The sequence below is a fragment of the Chroicocephalus ridibundus genome, chromosome 1 (assembly GCF_963924245.1).
Source record: "Chroicocephalus ridibundus chromosome 1, bChrRid1.1, whole genome shotgun sequence".
NCBI classification, from domain to species: domain Eukaryota; kingdom Metazoa; phylum Chordata; class Aves; order Charadriiformes; family Laridae; genus Chroicocephalus; species Chroicocephalus ridibundus.
In genome coordinates, this window is record NC_086284.1 from 34,296,540 (window position 1) to 34,315,448 (window position 18,909).

Consider the following 18,909-nt stretch of genomic DNA (forward strand, 5'->3'; position numbering starts at 1 on the left):
CCCCTGACAGCAAAGAACATTAATTGAACAGCAACCTGGCTGATGTAACCAAATATCATTTGGCAATAAACCAGTAATTTTTTAAACCTTTCCTTTAACATTATACATTTTAACATTATAACATGATACATTTTAAACATTTCCTTAACATTTTCCTTTTTAACATTCCCTGCCACCCCAACGTAGCAAGAAACATTCAACTTACTACTGCTGGTGAAGGTACATGAATACTTCCTACAGACCGAGGACGAACGTGATTTACTAAATGGCAGAGAACCACACCATCCATCAGAGCAGATCCCAAGTCTTCAGGCAAGCAAATCTTTAGTCTTGTTTCAATGTTCTGCAAATGAAGAACACATACACACTTTAACATGGAAATGGATGAAGGGGAAAAGAAGGGAATATATATCCTCATCTTCTCCCATGTTGTAGACACAGCCAGTTTTGGAGTTCTGTTTTATCAAGAAACATGCTACCTTTATACAACTAATTCTTTAAAAACTAAAACCGAACCCACTCTACTCTATGTTGGTCACTGAATTATGTAAACTCCTTTAAAAGAACTCAACACTTCAAATGCTGCTGTCATAATACACATTTATTTTTATATATACACATAAAACCACATATGCATGCAATTAGCCATGGGATAGCACTACATGTGGCTCCTTCTTTTCACCATTCCCTCAAGTCTTCAACTTGCACATCTCAAATTTTCTTTATCATCAGCACTTTGAATCAGAGCCACATTGTGTTAATAACTGTACAAGTGGACAATAAAAGGCAATCTTTCTTTAGTAGCCTAAAAATTACTTAGGAAGTATTAGAGCGATCAGAAAGGCATGGCAAAACATTGAGATTTAGAAGAGAATTTTTGCATACTTGTAAAGTAAAATCAAAGTCTCACTGAAAAGAATTTGATATTGCAAAATAAAATACTTTGAAAACATTTGAGAATTTTCCAGAAAAAAACTCCTACAATAAAATTGTTGCATATGATGAGTTTCCTAAATTGTGCTCCAATCTTGAAAACATTCCGACACTATACTTTGAGATAACTCTTAGATTAACCCTCAGAGATTATTTCCATTACCTTAAAATAGATATTTCCTATTCCTAGGTGAAGCTCCTTAAAGTCATTATTCTCTATTAATACATTACCTCAATCTATGCTGGGTGTTCTAGATGAAAATAGGTTATTCTCTTTAGAATCAAAGGAGAGTGTAAGTTGGAAGGGATTTCTAAAGGTCACCTCGTCTAACAAATTTGAAATGAGATCAGAGCCTTGGTTAGTTAAGCTCTGGATATCTGCAAGGAAGGAGATCCCAGGCAACCTTGTTCAGTGTTTCACTATCCTTATTACAAAGAATTTTCTCCGTATAGCTACTTCAAATGTCTTTCTCTGCAATTTGTGCCATGTCCCCTTGTTCTTTATGCATCTTTAAAAAGCCTGGCTTCATCTTCTCTATTACCACCCTCCAGGCAGCTGAGGACAGTCACGTGGTATTCTCAGCACTCTTCTCCAAGCAAAAGAAATCCAGCTCTTAGCTGCTTCTTCATACAACCTTTGTTTGGGTGCCCTCACCATGAAATATCTTCCACTGAACTCACTCTGGGGTTTCATTATATTTCCCCCGTTTTCCTTCTCCTAGACATGCTACTTTAGTACTCACATGTACGGTCCCACAAGTGCCAAACAGGGAGTGCATCATGCGTACTAATGTTTTGCTTTCACCTTGGATTAATTCATACATTAGAAAACATTTTTGGTATATGAGATATGTACAGAAAGTTATACGTTAAGAATACATTTGAGACTTTTTTCCAAATCTGTTACAAACAGGTTTATATACGTTAATGAATTAAAAATTCCTTCTCCTATGATTTGCCTGTTGGGAGACTACTCAGTATAGATCGGGGTGCTTTTTATTTTTTATGAGCACAGCACACCTACAACACTATTTCAATGTCAGTTCATGGTTTGAGACTCGATTTAATTAAAACTGAAGACTTCAAGAAGTGTATAAATTCTCTGTCAATGCTGTCGCCATTGAAGAACTACTCACTTTTTCAAAATCACCCATACTAGAGCAGCAGACAATTTGTTCCACTTAGCATGTCAAAACTATTGAATATTTAGCCCTTGAGTGGCAAAAATCAATCGGTATTTCTTGCTAGACTCTGTAGCTCAAAAGTAAGCAGCGAATCACTCTCGAAATGACAACTGTCTGAAGCAACCATGGATGTATACAAAATCAAATGGCCCACATGGAGGAAAAAAAGTGTATCTTTGAAGAAAAAGTTTTAAGAAATGGAACAATTGCTGTAAAAACACACCATTCTAAAGAGAACGGGGGAATGTATGGAAGAAACACCAATGTTCTCACAATACATGGTCCAGGTGAAGTGGTTGAACTATAAGTAACTGTGCATTTAGATTTCTAAATATGGAACTTTAATAGTTGTTCCTTGCTGTTTAGTGCCCAACTTGATTAGAGCTTCAGGTTCTGTGGAGTCTCACTAAATTCTAACATACCATGAAACAATTAAAAAGCAAAATATACTAACAGATATGTTTATTCAGTAAGCATGAACTTAATGACCTATATGTTCTGGGCTATTTTCTTGTACGGTACATAATGAGATGGTCTGGAGGTTGCTTCTCTCACTAAAGGACACCGTATACCAGAGTAAACTTTACTAATTCAAAAAAAATCTCACTATGAGCTTACAAACGGGGCCAGTCTTCCAGCTTCTGTCACCACTCTTTGGCTTGTAATCAAACTTCTCGCAAGAGACAACAGAACTTTCATTACAAGACACAATGCTTCAGGGTGAGGGCAAAGATAGTGCATGGAGCTGAAGGTCAATAACATATTAAACCAGTATTACTGGTAATACCTAATAATAATACAGCGTAGGGGGAGCCTCACTAAGTCTCCTTGCCTGATATGGTGAGTAACCTTGTTCTACTTTTCACTGTGAGAATTAGCTGAAATAATGCACAAGGCACAAACCTTGAGGACATTATTTTTATGAACAATTACTTGGGGACTTGCTACATACTTGTGGCAACTCTTAAAAGAAACATAAAAAGCTGCATCGATGCTGCTGACTAGACTATGCTCAGAAGAACTACATTCTACTGCAGTTTATGACTGCTAATTCTGGTTTTTTTTCCTCTATTACCAATAAGTCTATCTCATCTAATTCCTGCATCTTATCCTTTTGGCACCACCCAAATTTAGAATTGGTAGTATACAACATTCAATCAACTACACTGAATCTTCAACAAGATCTGTTCTGTTCAGAAATTCAGCAAGACAAAGTAAGATTTATCCAGACTTAAAGCAGGTGAGGGCCTAAGGTAAGAGAATGAAGATGTAAAAGTCCTCATAGTTCTACATTAAACAACCCGCCTTTTAAACACTACTTGGTAAGGAGAAAAAAAGTGAATCCTCTTGCTTTAAAATTAAATATTAAAAGACACGTTATTTAAAATAAATGAATAATTTTGGCATTAGTCATTCCATGAAGCTAATGACATAAGAACAAATGATCTTGTAATTCAGTTGTGGTATCAGAGTCACTTACCACACTTCCAGGACTTTCACTGCATTTAGGAGTGCAACGATACCATCCCTTCTGTTGGTAACACAATATAACTGGAAACCTTGACAGGTTCAGGCTCACAACATTCCTTGCAGCAAAGGCTGTCATCTTTTTTTTTTTTTTTTGACACAAATAGGTGTCACACAAATAGCACTACCTAGGTATTAGATGTGTGACACAGACACTATGCAACCACGTGCAGCAATTTTTGCATCAGGCTCTACCTTCTATATTCAAGACAATATACAAGGACACCATTTTGTATATTCAGATCTTCAAGTGATGAAATACTCACTTCATCTCTAAGAAAGTTGTTTCAAGCATTAGTTATCTGCTTTTAAAAAAAAATTTCTAACTTCAGCTTTAACTAATTGATTTCATTATGCCTTTTACTTGCTAGACTGAAGTCTTCTCCAGCTGTAAAGTAATAGTTTCTAAACCTCTCTACCTCTTAAGCGATCACTTCATCCTTTCTGATGAAATTAAAGAAATTCTTAATTCCACCGGTGCAAGGCATGTTGCTTAACTGTATGTCAATTCAGGTAACGCCCATTAAAACTTTTTCTGAAGTACAGGCATCTGACCGTGATAAAGCACTTCAGGAATAGTCTCATCAATGCAATTTGCAGAAGTAATATTGCCTCATTTAACCTTTTTAATATTCTCCTACTTAGACAACTTTCCCAAAGAAAAGTGAAAAAGTACATTCCAGCAGCACAAGTCAATTCTACTAACACATACCTCACGCAGCTGTTCCACAAGCTCTCTCTCTTCTCTCATCTGCTCCATTTTCCTTCGAATTGTGAATTGTGGGTCTATGGACTCCAGATTTCTTTGTGGTCTTAAGAACACTATGATTTTAAAAAAGACAGATTTTAGTTTAAAAAAGAACACCTTGATTTATTAATTTCTAAATGAAGCTAAATCCTTAGGCACTGCTTCCAGCAAAAACTATTAGAAAATTTCTCTGTCCTCAGGTGGACAGAAAAAACATGGATCTTGGATTACAATCACAAATGGATATTTTCTGGATATTGCTCTGAACAGCATCATGTGCCATCAGTGGAGTGCATAATTTTTCAACCAAATCCTAATCTCAACAGGCAAGGTTTCTCTGATTATTAAGCATCGACAATGTCCCTTAGAGACTCTGATCTGTATAAAACTTTGCATCTAAACTGTCAGGAAACACTTCTTATTCCTTTACGTAGAACCCTCTCCTAAAAGATGCTGAATTGTGTAACAAGCTGTGACAAGCATCTTCCTACACAGGACAAACTGCTTACGAGATAAGGTTATACTGAAAAAAAACAACCACCCACCAAACAAAGACCAACGTAGGCAGACTTAGCCATTCAATAAGTCTGCCTACATTAAAGTCGTGTTGCAAATGCAGCATTGCACAAACTCTTTGCAGTACTCCTGCCCACCAACCCTAGTTCTGTCGACTGGATCACTTTGCCCACATACAGTTCCCTGAAATAATTACATGAAATCTCTGCATATATGCACCTCTACGCTTCCTTTTTTTTGTGATCAATGACTGTTGTGACTGGTTCTGAAGAACAAGAAGGTGTACGCTCAAAACACAACCGTCACCTCTTTGCCACTCAAATGATGGGCCAACTTGATTATTATGGAAAATGATACTGCTTAAAAGAAAGAAGCATTTTTTATTATTATTTTCCCGCCTTTCTCCTTCTGAATGCAACATGACACCCTCAGTCTCAATCAACTGGGTGGAAAGTACAAAGCCTAGAAACCTCAGTTTTTACATAGAGCTATGCTCAGTGTCAATTTTGTTAATTTAAGGCCATTAAAGAAAGAGAGATTAATTTCTGGGTCGATAAGTAACAGTACAGGAAGAGGAGAAAATCTGAAGCATATGAATTGCCAATAGCACCTCCAGAGGAGTGAAAAATGTTGAATTATTCTTATAAACTTAGAAAGGTACGTATGGGTGTTATCATAGTAATTCTGACGTTCCATTAAAAATTGTGGCACGTCAGTCATTTTATTTTTGTTGGGTATTTTTGTTGGGTAATGATTTGGGTAACAGGCTGAACTTTAAAAATCTGTCCTCAAAATATGTAACAAAAAATTGAACTCCTGGTAGAATGAAATTTCATCTACATTCTGACTAAAAGTAAACTGTTTAATGAAGCCCTCAAATCAGTTCAGGGCCAACATACAAAATTGTACCCTATGACACCTAGGGCTCAGATAAACAAGACAAAGGCTTTGTAGGAGAAATACTTTGAAATATCAGACAAATCTAGTCACCAGGAATCTCACCTAACTGTACGCAGGTTGGTTAAGTAGCAAAATTAATAATCTAAGCTACTTCTCTATCCAAAGGGACAGACAGACCACCACCTAAAGCAGTTCGGCCAACAGGCAGCAGTTCTTTCCCTTATTTACTAAAAAAGGAGCTTAAGGCAACAAATTTCTTACATATCCTTAGGTTACTTATCTGAGGCATCAAGACAGAACAAACCATGGCCAGTTACTAAGCTTGCTTCCTTCCACTACTTGACTCACGTAGTCATAGTTTTAACTTTTCACAGGCAACTGAAATTTGCTACACTCCTGTTAAATCAGTAGTATTGGGAAATGCCATATTAAAGGCTATTTGTTAAACAAAATTGATTTTAAATAGAACAGCTAAGTATTACAGTTTTCAGTTAGCAAACTTTATCCTTTTTAATGTCATCAGAAATCCCACTGGCAGACTGGGACAGTGTCCCGGAGAGAACACGCAGGACAACAAAAAAAGCTTTTATAAATACATCAACAAAAAGAAAGCCAGGGAGAATCTCCATCCCTTACTGGATGCAGGGGGGAAAGTTGCAACCAATGATGAGGAGAAGGCTGAGATACTTAATGCCGCCTTTGCCTCCGTCTTCAATAGTCAGACCAGCTATCCCCAGGGTGCTCAGCCTCCTGAGCTGGAAGATAAGGCTGGAGAGCAGAACAACCCACCCATAATCCAGGAGGAAGTAGTCAATGATCTGCTTCTGCACCTAGACACACATAAGTCTATGGGGCTGGATGGGATTCACCCAAGAGTACTCAGGGAGCTGGCGGGAGAGCTCACCAAGCCTCTCTCCATCATTTGTCAACAATCCTGGTCAACAGGGCAGGTGCCAGATGACTGGAGGGTGGCTAATGTGACACCCACCTACAAGAAGGGTCAGAAGGAGGATCCAGGGAACTACAGGCCTGTCAGCCTGACCTCGGTACCAGGAAAGATCATGGAGAGGATCATCTTGAGTGAGCTCTCACGGCAAGTGCAGGGCAGCCAAGGGATCAGGGCCAGCCAGCATGGGTTTAGGAAGGGGAGGTCCTGCTTAACCAACCTGATCTCTTTCTGTGACCATGTGACACGCCTTCTGGATGCAGGGAAGGCTGTGGACGTTGTCTATGTGGACTTTGGTAAGGCCTTTGACACCGTCCCCCACAGCATTCTCCTGGAGAAGCTGGCAAATCATGGCATAGACAAGTGCACTCTTCACTGGGTTAAAAACTGGCTGGATGGCCATGCCCAGAGAGTTGTGATTAATGGGGTGAAATCCTCTTGTAGGCCCGTCACCAGTGGTGTCCCTCAGGGCTCAGTTTTGGGGCCAGTTTTGTTTTAATATCTTTATCAATGATCTGGATGAGGGGATTGAGCGCACCCTCAGTAAATTTGCAGATGACACCAAACTAGGGGGGAGTGTTGATCTGCTTGAGGGTAGGAAGGCTCTACAGAGGGACCTGGACAGGCTGGATCGATGGGCCAAGGCCAACTCTATGAGGTTTAATAAGGCCAAGTGCCGGGTCCTGCATTTCAGTCACAACAACCCCAAGCAATGCTTCAGGCTTGGGGAAGAGTGGCTGGAAAGCTGCCCAGCAGAAAAGGACCTGGGGGTGCTGGTGGCCAGCCAGCTTAACATGAGCCAGCAGTGTGCCCAGGTGGCCAGGAAGGCCAACAGCATCCTGGCTTGTATCAGGAATAGTGTGGCCAGCGGGAGCAGGGAAGTGATGGTGTCTCTGTACTCAGCACTGGGGAGGCCTCACCTCGAGTCCTGTGTTCAGTTCTGGGCCCCTCTGTACAAGAGGGACATTGAGGTGCTGGCGCGTGGCCAGAGGAGAGCTACCAGGCTGGTGAGGGGTCTGGAGACCAGGTCATATGAGGAGAGGCTGAGGGAGCTGGGCGTGTTTAGCTTGCAGAAGAGGAGGCTGAGGGGAGACCTCATTGCCCTCTACAACTACCTGAAAGGAGGTTGGAGAGAGGTGGGTGTTGGCCTCTTCTCCCAAGTGAATAATGACAGGACCAGAGGAAATGGTCTGAAGTTGCGGCAGGGGAGGTTTAGATTAGATATTAGGACGAATTACTTTACTGAAAGCGTGGTCAGGCACTGGAACAGCCTGCCCAGGGAGGTGGTTGAGTCACCATCCCTAGAGGTATTTAAGAAATGTCTAGATGTGGCACTTCAGGGCATGCTCTAGTGGCAGAGATTGTAGGTTGTTTGGTTGGACTCTATGATCTCAAAGGTCCCTTCCAACCATGAAGATTCTATGATTCTATGACAGAAGTACAGATACCAACTGCAGCTCAGTTCCCTTCTCCAGGCAGACTTCATAGCTTCGCTGGTGTCACCATTCAGAAGGATCAACACAGAGGTGCACACATCGTAACTAAAAACATTCATTATGCTGACCTCCCACACTTAACATAAGAGTAGCAGAGCCATGCCTTCAGATGCACAGTTGTATTGACATTTAATCTTTGCCTTTGTAGAAGACAAACTGCAAGCTAGGAACAGAACTCTATTTCGAGAGCACGGCGTATCAGTAGATATGTGCTTCTTAATATTTTGTAGAGAGGAATATGTATAAATATGACTGCACATAACCAAACACACAAAGGCTGTTAACAGCTGTAACTACTGTTGTTATGAAGTGTTACAATCCATATAACTGATTTAACTACGCCATTTCAAAAGCATTATCTACTGATACAGATAATTTAAAATTACTTCATACATTGGTAAATTTCTGATGAAAGCACTTATATATGGTGAAAATTAAACAATCATAAATATCTAAAACATTATTTAATAAATCATATAATTTAGGACAGCTACAATAATAACAAAATCAACTCCCAAGTTTTCAAAGTGCAGAAACTCTTACCCAGGACTTCTATTACAATTGTACTGCTTTAAAATTTCTGCATTAGCAACTCTGTAACAATTTATTGGAGACTGCTCCTAAAGTTTTAAGAGGTGAAATAAAAATCTCTTATCACATTTCTTAAAAACAGTAGTTGCGATTTCTAAGATTTTTATTTTAGAAATAGTTCACTGTACAACTCTAACAATTGAGCTTTGCTGCCTCTCACAGCTGAAACACATAGTAAAACCATGTTTGAAGAGTAATACCATATTTAAATGGTATTTAAATGCTACTGGAGCTTTATTAGTAGCAGCAACATTTCAAAAATTTCTCTACGGAAGCATTAGCTCATATTTATGTTCAATTTTGCAAGTATCAGCGTATTCTCATGGACTTCATTCAGTTTGGCCACAGCTATCTTTGTTTAGGCCTTTGCTAAGTCAATATGAACGTCCCAAGCACGCCTTCTTCCAATTTCAGACTATCAACATCTGTTAATGAAAAGTAAATATCAACATTACGGATTCAATTCTATTCACGAGGCATATTCCACCATGAGGAAAAAGGCAGGCTAATCTCAAGGCAGTGGGAAACTACAATTAAAAGTTTCTAAATAAAATACGTTTAATTGCTTAAACTAACAAAACAAAAAAACCCCACACACTCAGAAGCATTAGTTATAAAAGCTTCAGTTATATACTGAGTTTAAAGAAAAATGTTCTAATACAGAAAGTTTTGCCAGTCCCATGTATTGCTTGCTTCTCTGCATTACACATGTTTTCCAGCAAGGGGAGCCCACACCTCACACACACCTGAAGGTCTGGTTTTCACTCTTTCCAATAGTGAGTTCCTGCTTTCTGAACCCATGGCTGAAGTTATTAGGTAATGCTTGTTCCAATAGTTTGTTTTTTGTTTGGTTGTTTGGTTTTGTTTTTTTTTTAATGGTACTTTGTACACTTCTCAACAAGTTAAATGGCTAATAGTTAATAACAGGATATGTATTCAACATACCACAGTCAAGGACAAACTTCCTTGTGAAAATTTTCATTTTTGTACTGAGTTACAATGCACACAGGTGCAGTATTTATAGCACATCAAGGTATTTAGTGCCCCAAGTACTTATTTTGACAACATTATCCCTCAGCTAAACAACAAAATTATTTAACCTGACTCTAAAAACAATAGACAAAGAGAAGGTTGGACTAATGACAGGGAAAGATGAAGTCAGGCTAGAAGTTTATAATTAGATTTCTCTTTGATTGATTTATTCAGTCCAAATTTAAGTAACAGTGAAGTTATTTGCTAAACCAAAGCCTCCATAATGGCATGGCCATTGGTCTTGGGAGACCTGTCTGTTCCAAGCCTTATAACATCCCATAAATTCTGGACTTAGCCTCCTCTATTACAGAGCTGTTGCCACATAATTGCATTAAAGATGATATGAAATATTAACATATTACATTGATGCATGACATTTCTATATCAAAGGTGACACCTATACCAGCAAACTACACAGGACTGGTGCATGGATCCTAAGCACTGGCCAGAACACGTCGATTCTGTTAACGTTGTGGCTTCCTGGTAAAATTTTGGTCTGTGCAAACCCATCTCTCTTCTATACAATGTCTTGGTATAGCTCAAGGAATAGCACAGGCAAATGATATTCCCCAAAGGCAGCTTAAATGCAGCCATCCAGTTTTGGAAAGTAAGAGTGCTTATGTATAGATTTGGATGATGCTGTGCCAACTAACCTCAGTGACAGAGAATGGTCTCTGCTTTGCTTCTTAGCATAGGACGATAAACCTTAGATAAACTCTAAACATAAAGGCAACAGTCGTGATTTAAAAAAAAAATAGTTGTAAAAGCAGTTTTCTATTGTTACAGCCCAAGGTAACAAACACTAATATGTGCATTTGCCTTAAGCTCTAATGACATGAGACATCTGTTCCAAATGCAGAAGCACAGGCCAGTCTACACTGCTCATTTCATTTAGAAGACTAAAACACCAACAAATCTAGATTAACAGACATCAAATTTGGCACTGCTAGAAGTACCTCTAGCTTTCCCTTTCCTCTGTTAGAATATTCATCAGTGAAATGTCAAGCTAGTTTCATACCATCATGAACTAAATACAGTTTTTCAACTTACCGTTATCACAATTCTTACATTCCATACTCATATCCTTTATGGAGCTGATTTCTTACATATGCTGTTTTCTATGGTTTTATAATCAAGAAGACGGTAGCAATAGCGAGTATTGTCAACTAATGACCTGAACTAAGAATGTAGGCATTCTAAACTAAATGTTGGCATTTATCAAATACACAAGATTTTTGGTCTTGGTTTCAATCTGATGCTTTTGACAGTTTCATTGCCTTCCAGTACTTAAACATCCTTCTAATATAGGGCATCTGGAAGAACAACATCCTATTTTAGTCCTACTGCCTATCAAATATTTTGTTTAATTGTCTAGGTTGTGTTTCTTCCATCTGACATTTAACTATTAAGACAGTAGATGACTCTGATAGCCCAACCACGGCCGGCTTTGCATATTAGTGCCAAGACTCAATGTACTACGACAGTAACACCCTGGAGAAAAACCAAACAAAAGAAGCAGTAACAACATCTACTAATGCACCCGACCTTCACTATGCACAGAGAAGTTCGACAGCTTAATAACAGTTTCTGTTGGACAGAAATCACTGTTTTTGCTTAGCTGATTGTTTCAGCTTTGTTTCTTCATGGATTCCTCTTCTAATTAAGTTAGTTATGCACCTGCATCAATAACTGCAGATTGGAGGGTATTTTTATTAACAGTCAGTGTCTATCAAAAAATATAATAAACAAAAAATGCAGAAAAGATAGCAGCAAAATTAATTTCTGTTGGAGTACAACTTTTATAAACCCTTGAAAGTAAAGCAAGTAAATAAACCTATGTTGGAAACAGTTCCTGGAGTGGATATCATGGGAAAAGCTGTTTTGCCAGACTTGAAAACAGTGACACTCTTCACTCATTTACTTTTGATAGCACATATTCTACAGTAAATTACTGTGCACCCTCTGAGGTATTTAGTCTTCTAAACATCCCCTCAAGAGTACTGTTTTCATCCTTAGCCACAAGGGGCATTTGCCATATATTCAAGGTTTCTGAAAACACAAAATTAAGTAAATTATATATGGAACACCTACCATTGTCACTGTCTCCTTCAGATGGGATACTGTAGCTAAAGTTGTCCCATGTTTGTGCCTGTGTAAGTGTGTTGAAGGAGATAGGAGGAAGACTGAGGGATGGGTCTGCTGGAGGGGAGTGACAGCCAGTCCAACCACGGTGGTGTAAGGACCAGCGAGGGGATAAAAGGGGGCAGCAGCAGTTCAGATATGGCATTAGGATTGTATGGTAATGACAAAGATGTAATTCAAAGGTGATTAATACAAAATGTGTAATTTTTGAAAAAAGAATGAAAGATGGCGCAGAATAAAAAGAACGAGAAGTTATATGTTAGTACTTGCATATCACACATTATATGCGCAGTTAAGGCTGTTAAGCTTAGCAAGATCATTGTAACCATAGCACTTCACACAACTTGTTTACAATCAAGTTTTAAGAAAAAGTACCCATAGATTTCATATTATAGCCTGATGAGTACCTTGAGCCTCTGTGAATCAGAAGGTAATATCAGTTGTGAAGCTTCAGCAAGGAAAAGTTCAGAGAATAAGCATTTTGGTATTTTTTGTAACTACGTAATAAGAACACCTTCTCCCCCAAAGAAAATTTACACACCCATATAAAAACAGTATTACATTACAACTTCCTAACTGATTTTGTTAAGTAGCAACTACATTAATCCCTTGGATTCTCATTCTGTTGAAATGCGTTCTGTATGTACTACAGATGTTTTCCCTTTGTTTTAATTCACTCAATAGTACATGCAGCACTGCTTTTATTTCTTGTTGACTTCCCCCCCCCCCAGCAATAAGTCCAAACCTACAATGGGGCCACCACCCTAGGAAAGTTTTGGTTCTCCACAACTTTTACAGACTTTCCAGGGACAAGAACAGACATACAATACCTCTACAGGGTGATCCTGAGTCTGCACCACAGGCCTTGGCAAACCTGCACTGTAGACAGTCTTCTAATAGGCATAAATTCAGTAATGATCCAACTGGGCTCCCTAAAGCATGCAAAATTGCAAATGTCTACAGAAGCTGCAACAGAGCGTGGAGACTGTTCACCAGATGACTGTAAAAAGCATGTCACGCATACAGTTCATGACCACCCATCAATTCACTACAGAGCTAAACTTGGACAGCAATACAGTCCCTGTTTTCCAACCATTCTGCCTTCTCTCCTTCAAGTAGTCATGACAACACCTCTTATTTGTTCCTCAAATCCTTCAGCAGACTTTTTTATTCCTTCTTCACCACATCTACTCTGCACTTCTGTCTCCTGTCGAGTGTGGCAAGGCTTTCCGCCCAAGCTTTCCTCAAACCTCCATTCTGCAGTGTTTCAGAACTGGACACTGACATCCTTAAAATATCTCCTCCTTGCTTCTCTTCAGCATGTCATCCCTCCTTTCAAAGCTTCCCACTGGTTTCCTATTTTCTGACACAAAATTTAAATCTCTCCTTCTCTGCCCTTCACAATGATGTCACTAATTAATGAGTTTTTCCTGTATCTCATCACAATGTTCCTTACCACTTCTGATGCAACAATTACGAACTCACTCATTTCTCGGTTTTCTACATATATTTCCGTGTTTTAACTACTGAATCCAACACACAAGCAACATTCATGAACCTCAAACTAAGCTGGAGATTATAAACTCTACTCTAAATGCTATACCATAACCCTAAATCAATTTAAAATTACTATGTAGATCAAAAAGCAGCTAAAACCATTTAATATTAGAAGAAAGTCAAAGGTAAAGTTTCAGTAAGCACAGAAAGTCCCTATTTTATACCACTCCAAATAAATAATCATAAGGAACTTTATCACATAGACTTCCTCCTTCCCACAATTCTGGAATCTGTATTAACATGATGATAATTCAGACAGTGTCATATAAAACTTCACCTTAAACTTTTCTCTACACTCAACCATTCAAGAGCTCGCTCCCTTTAGTCATGTCTTTTTCCAAAGCCAGTTTACTGCTTCTGGCTGTTGGGCCACCAGATCGGCTGAACCTGAGAGTCAGCACAACTTAAGTTCCAAGCAGAGTCAACACTGGGTAAGAGAACGTAGATTTATGGCAAATGGTAAACAGTCTTTAATTATGCTGGCAATTAGGATTCTCATCATTTTCCAAAGAAAACAGATAGTGCTGTTAGGTAAGAACACAAATGGAAATAATAAATATCCAGAGATCAGAAAAACAGTAAGTAGCACTCAAAGGAGGGAAAAATGTCAGGTTCTAATGATCATTATGTGTTTCAACAAACTTGAAAGACGGTGAGGCGAGCACGTCTACAGATACTAATGCTGGGCTTCAAATCAGAACCATAGAATGGGTTGGGTTGGAAGGGACCTTAAAGATAGATCATCTAGTTCCAACCCCCTGCCATGGGCAGGGACACCTCCCACTAGACCAGGTTGCTCAAAGCCCCATCCAACCTGGCCTTGAACACTTCCAGGTAGCGGAAATCCTCTACAAGTTATTGAAATAAATACACTGGATTCACAAGTAAGATATGCTATGTAAACACCTGCGTAAGGGAACAACTCTTCACAAGACAAACTGTTTTGTGATTGAGATTTGTCAGTGCTTCTTTTAGCTTCTGAAGGTACAATTTATTTTTTTTTTACCTTGTTCAGCAGAAACTATGAAACACAGTGACCTCAAAATGTCACAGAACAAAAGCAAAAAATATTCTTGAGTACTGCAAGATGTATTAGTGGATGCTCAGGTTTCAAGGTTTGGCACATTAAAGATACTGTGGCAAGAAACTGCAAGAAACACTCAGTTTCAACAATTAGCACCACTCTGAACATTTTAATCAATTCATGATCAAAGAGTTTAAATTTATTAACTACTTTGACTGATCCCTTTTACGAGATAAAAAGCACCTCCCAAGAGCAAAACTATGGTTCTAAGAAAACTTGTAACTGTTGGGTTTTTTCGATGGTAATATTGTAAAGTTTTCAAAATTAATGTGAATTTGAGAAGCCCATACTCTATGAAAGTATTTAAAATACAGGAGGAAATATTCTGAAAAATTAAAAAAACCCTCTGTCTTTTTACCTCCTATGTAGCATCTGACCCTTGAAAAGAATCTGTCAAGAAGTCAAAACACGTTCATTACCTTTCAAAACATTTTCTTTGGGTACCATGTCAGCCATCAGATATGAATTTTCCCAATGTTTTGCCTAGCTTTAAAATGAAAGAATAAAAGGACCTTCAGTCCTGAACATATATCAGTATGTACTAACACAGAAGTTTAAGCCACTGCGGTTTATCCTCTGGAAGCACTTCCATTTGTGCATGTACTTCAAAAAACTGGAATCCTTACCAGAAGTCTAGAACAGTTTACTTTCACCTTTCCAAGAGACATAAATCATTATGAAACAATGAGGGGGAAAAACAGTCAAATAGAAAGCAACATTCATTTAAAATAGATGAAAATAAACACAGTGAAAATAAACTCTCAAATTTCAGAAAAGTACGTTTGCACATATTTTCCTTGAAAATTTGCCACTATGTTTTCCACAGAGAACGATGTACACATTTCAGTTAGGACATTTTAATATTCTCTTAATCTTGCACTCAGATTTAAAAGATTTATAGAAGCAAGTAATTCAAATGTAAGCTCTAATAAAGTTAAATAGCTAAAACTCATTTCTAATGAGTTTTAAGGTTTCCCCTAAGGTCATGAAGAACTTAAATGTAAAAAGCTATTAAAATAAACTACAAACTGAGCTGAAAAAACTTTCCCGGATCACAGAATTGCTAGACCCCTAGACTAGCTCAGCGCTAGGACAATAAGGCAGTATATAATTAACAAACACAAATTCAAACAGTGATAGGATGGGTCAAACTCATACAAAACTTGCACAGAGTTTTAAAGGAAATACACTGAAGAAACTAGAGACATGGCAAGGTAACCAGCTTTAATGGGAGAAACATGCCAGTATTTTCAGTCATCTGCTACTTCTATCTGTAAATTATTCTTATGTGTTAGCATAAGTTCTAGGGTGGGAGCAGGAGAGGAAACAATATGCAGCTTCCCTACTCTTTGCAGGGTTGCATTTTGTTACATTGTGCTAGGCAGCTAATATACTTTCTTTTTATCTGAAGTTGGACCTAAAGTTTTACTATTGCCAAATGCCCCTGTCTTCCCATGGCATAAATTCCCACGACTGAAACTGGATGTGATGAGGTGAAAGACTGTGCAGTAATGGCTCTCGGTTGGTGACTCTGTAGTGTATGATCTGGCAAGGAAAACTACATCAGGTTATCAAGTTTTCTGCAACTCATAGCTGTGACCAAAAGACACTATAGCATCGGCATACTCAAAGTGATTCAAATATATTAATTTGAATTTGTACAGTGCAGAAAATCAACAGATTAGAACCAACAGACTTTGGTATTTAATGAGGCTGTACACAGCTGCAATATAGACGGGGGAAGAACTGTAGGAGCTGTGCACATCTGGTCTTCCATCATGCGACTTGAAGGATTTGTTGCAAAGGACTGCAACCATTGCAATCCAGTCTTCCTAGAAACCCTCTAAAAAATGATTCACTGGGCTATTTTGCTCTGACCTATTACAGTCATTAAGTACAGGATGTCTTGGCACACTGATACACCAAGATTCACAGGCGTACGTTAAACTAACCCTCAAACAAAAAGTTCGAGAACTACTCAGAACTAAGAAATGCAACTGAACGGGTCCGTCAAACTGCATATCATAACTAACACACATGAGAAATTTAAAGTATCATCTTTATGAAACAATGTTGGTTCAATACCATTTTCTTTGCTTTTTAAACCTTTTTTTTTTTTTTTTAGAAAAAACCACAAATCTATGGGTACAATTTCTAAAACATGCAAATGTGAAACTGCTGCCATTATTGCCAAGATATTTTGTTATGGAAACTACAAGCTTGTAGTGGTTTACCAGCACTTGATTAAAAGCATCTATGGTGAATGTGAGAAACCAGGATTAGTCTTAGGATGCTGAAACATACTGAAAAAACTACAGTTATTCTGTAGAGGTGATGTGAGATGACTTAACAACATGACTACCTCAGCACAGAGAAGATAAAAACTGAGTTTAATCCTGTAGCTAATCCTGTTTTTAAAGGAAGCTGTTATCCAAGCCCTCGAATGCATCAATGGTTTGGGGGTTGGGTTTTTTCTTTCTGTTTTGTTTGTTTTCATAAATTGTTGCTTGTTAAAGGATTGACGATTATGCAGATTTAGTGCATTTCAAATTCATTAAACTCAGCGCTGGCTGAAGTAAACATCTAATCTTCCTATAATGCTTGATCCTTACACAAGCATAACTACTGAAAGACTCATTACAATGAGCAATTTTCAGAGCAAAGCGTTTTCCAAACAAGCCTAACTATTCACATATATTATTCAGCCAAATCTAAACTGTATCACTACATGCCAATTAAGCAAAAATCATATTTCACTGATTATGCTAGCACAGATTATATATATGTATACATGTATAAAATGTGTATTTATATAAACACACATATATTTTTAAAACATATATATAATTTGATAAAACACCTGATTTACTAGGAAGGGATGAAAATTTGATCCATATATAATGCGCCAAATACATATTTGTTACAAATTCAATCTTGATTCAAACCTATAACCTTAAAGTGTTCTAATCTTATTCTAACTGTTGTATAGAAAATGTTTCATCACTGCCTTCTTAAGGGAAAAAAAGTACAGACAACTATTAATAACACAGACGTGAAAAAAGAAAAAAAAAGTACCCACAAATTGGTTAATTTTCTTTCCCACAGTACCTGATCGTGGCTTCAGGCCAAAAGGGATTGTAGTGTTTGTCGTAGGAGACATTGTCGGACTTTTATCTTTGTTCTGTGTAATTAAAGAACATATATGTAAGTCAGAGTAACATCCAGAATATCTCAGCACAACTGATTCTATAAAACGCAAAAGTTAATGCTGCGCACTGCAACTATTCCACCATAATCTGATGACAACGTAGCCTCCCTTTTTTATTCCGTCCTATTCCTTTGCTGGAAAAGATGAGTTTCTGACCAAAGACTTGAAGATATTCCTCCTAGCTATAAGCGAGCTCGATTATTTCTCAGTTTTTTCTCATGTAATCACTTGGTTCCATCCAACATAGATTTTTGTGTCTTAGTACATTTAGAAAAACAAAGAAAAACCACTTTTTTTTTTTCTTACATACATTTGTTTCTTTCACAGAAAGAAACCATTCTGCACGGTATTTTCTACGCAACACAATTTCTGTATAAAAAGCAGAAAAGAGGAAGTTATGCATACACCTCAGAGCACGACTGTGCTTGACCTTGAACTATGCGAACAGTTGCAGCAGGAAGAATGGAGTAGCAGGGTACAGGAGGTGAGGTATAATCATCATAACACCAATGGTAATATAGAAAGAGTTCTATAACCAAACTCTGTAATGGGAATCCTATTTAAAAAGTGATTCCTCAGGGAGCCAGGAACTATAGGAGTCCCCTCACCAACACTGGTGGAAAGTGTTGGTGGTCCTCATGAATTGAGGGTTGGGTCCTCATGAATTTTCAAGATGCTCATATACACTGCAACGCAGAGGGAGAAGCCCTGTTTCTGCACAGAAAAAAGGAAGGGGAAAAAATCTCCATCAGGAGCTCCCTACTGTTTCCCTTTTTGACTTTCTGCTGAGATTCGCACTGTGAAAGTGATAAGATCAATAAAAATCAGACTCTTCTCTGAAAATTAACCAAGGACATGACAACTGTGCAAAAACAAATTGCAGTGAAATCAATAGAAACTCTTGTGGAACAAGAACAGTCAAAAAAAGAAAATCTAGCAGAATGAACAAAATGTAAAAAAAAAAATATGTTTTATACTAAACTACATAACTCACTCAAACAGCCTTATCAGAAAGTATATTTTTATACCCTAGTAAATCCTTATG

General features: G+C 38.1%; 1 protein-coding gene across 7 annotated transcripts in view; it reads right to left on the reverse strand.

Moving 5' to 3' along the window:
* The window catches only part of LRCH1 (leucine rich repeats and calponin homology domain containing 1), a 140,044-nt gene that overhangs the window by 23,079 nt on the left and 98,056 nt on the right, over positions 1-18,909 (reverse strand). For 3 of the 7 annotated variants that reach the window (XM_063334493.1, XM_063334511.1, XM_063334520.1), the window contains 4 exons: positions 17,765-17,837; positions 11,965-12,072; positions 4,357-4,466; positions 206-343 (listed from right to left, as the gene is read on the reverse strand). In XM_063334493.1, the coding sequence (XP_063190563.1) occupies positions 206-343; positions 4,357-4,466; positions 11,965-12,072; positions 17,765-17,837 (429 nt within the window). The remainder of the gene's footprint in view (positions 1-205; positions 344-4,356; positions 4,467-11,964; positions 12,073-17,764; positions 17,838-18,909) is intronic. The other 4 variants (XM_063334543.1, XM_063334502.1, XM_063334528.1 and 1 more) reach the window with 2 other exon arrangements.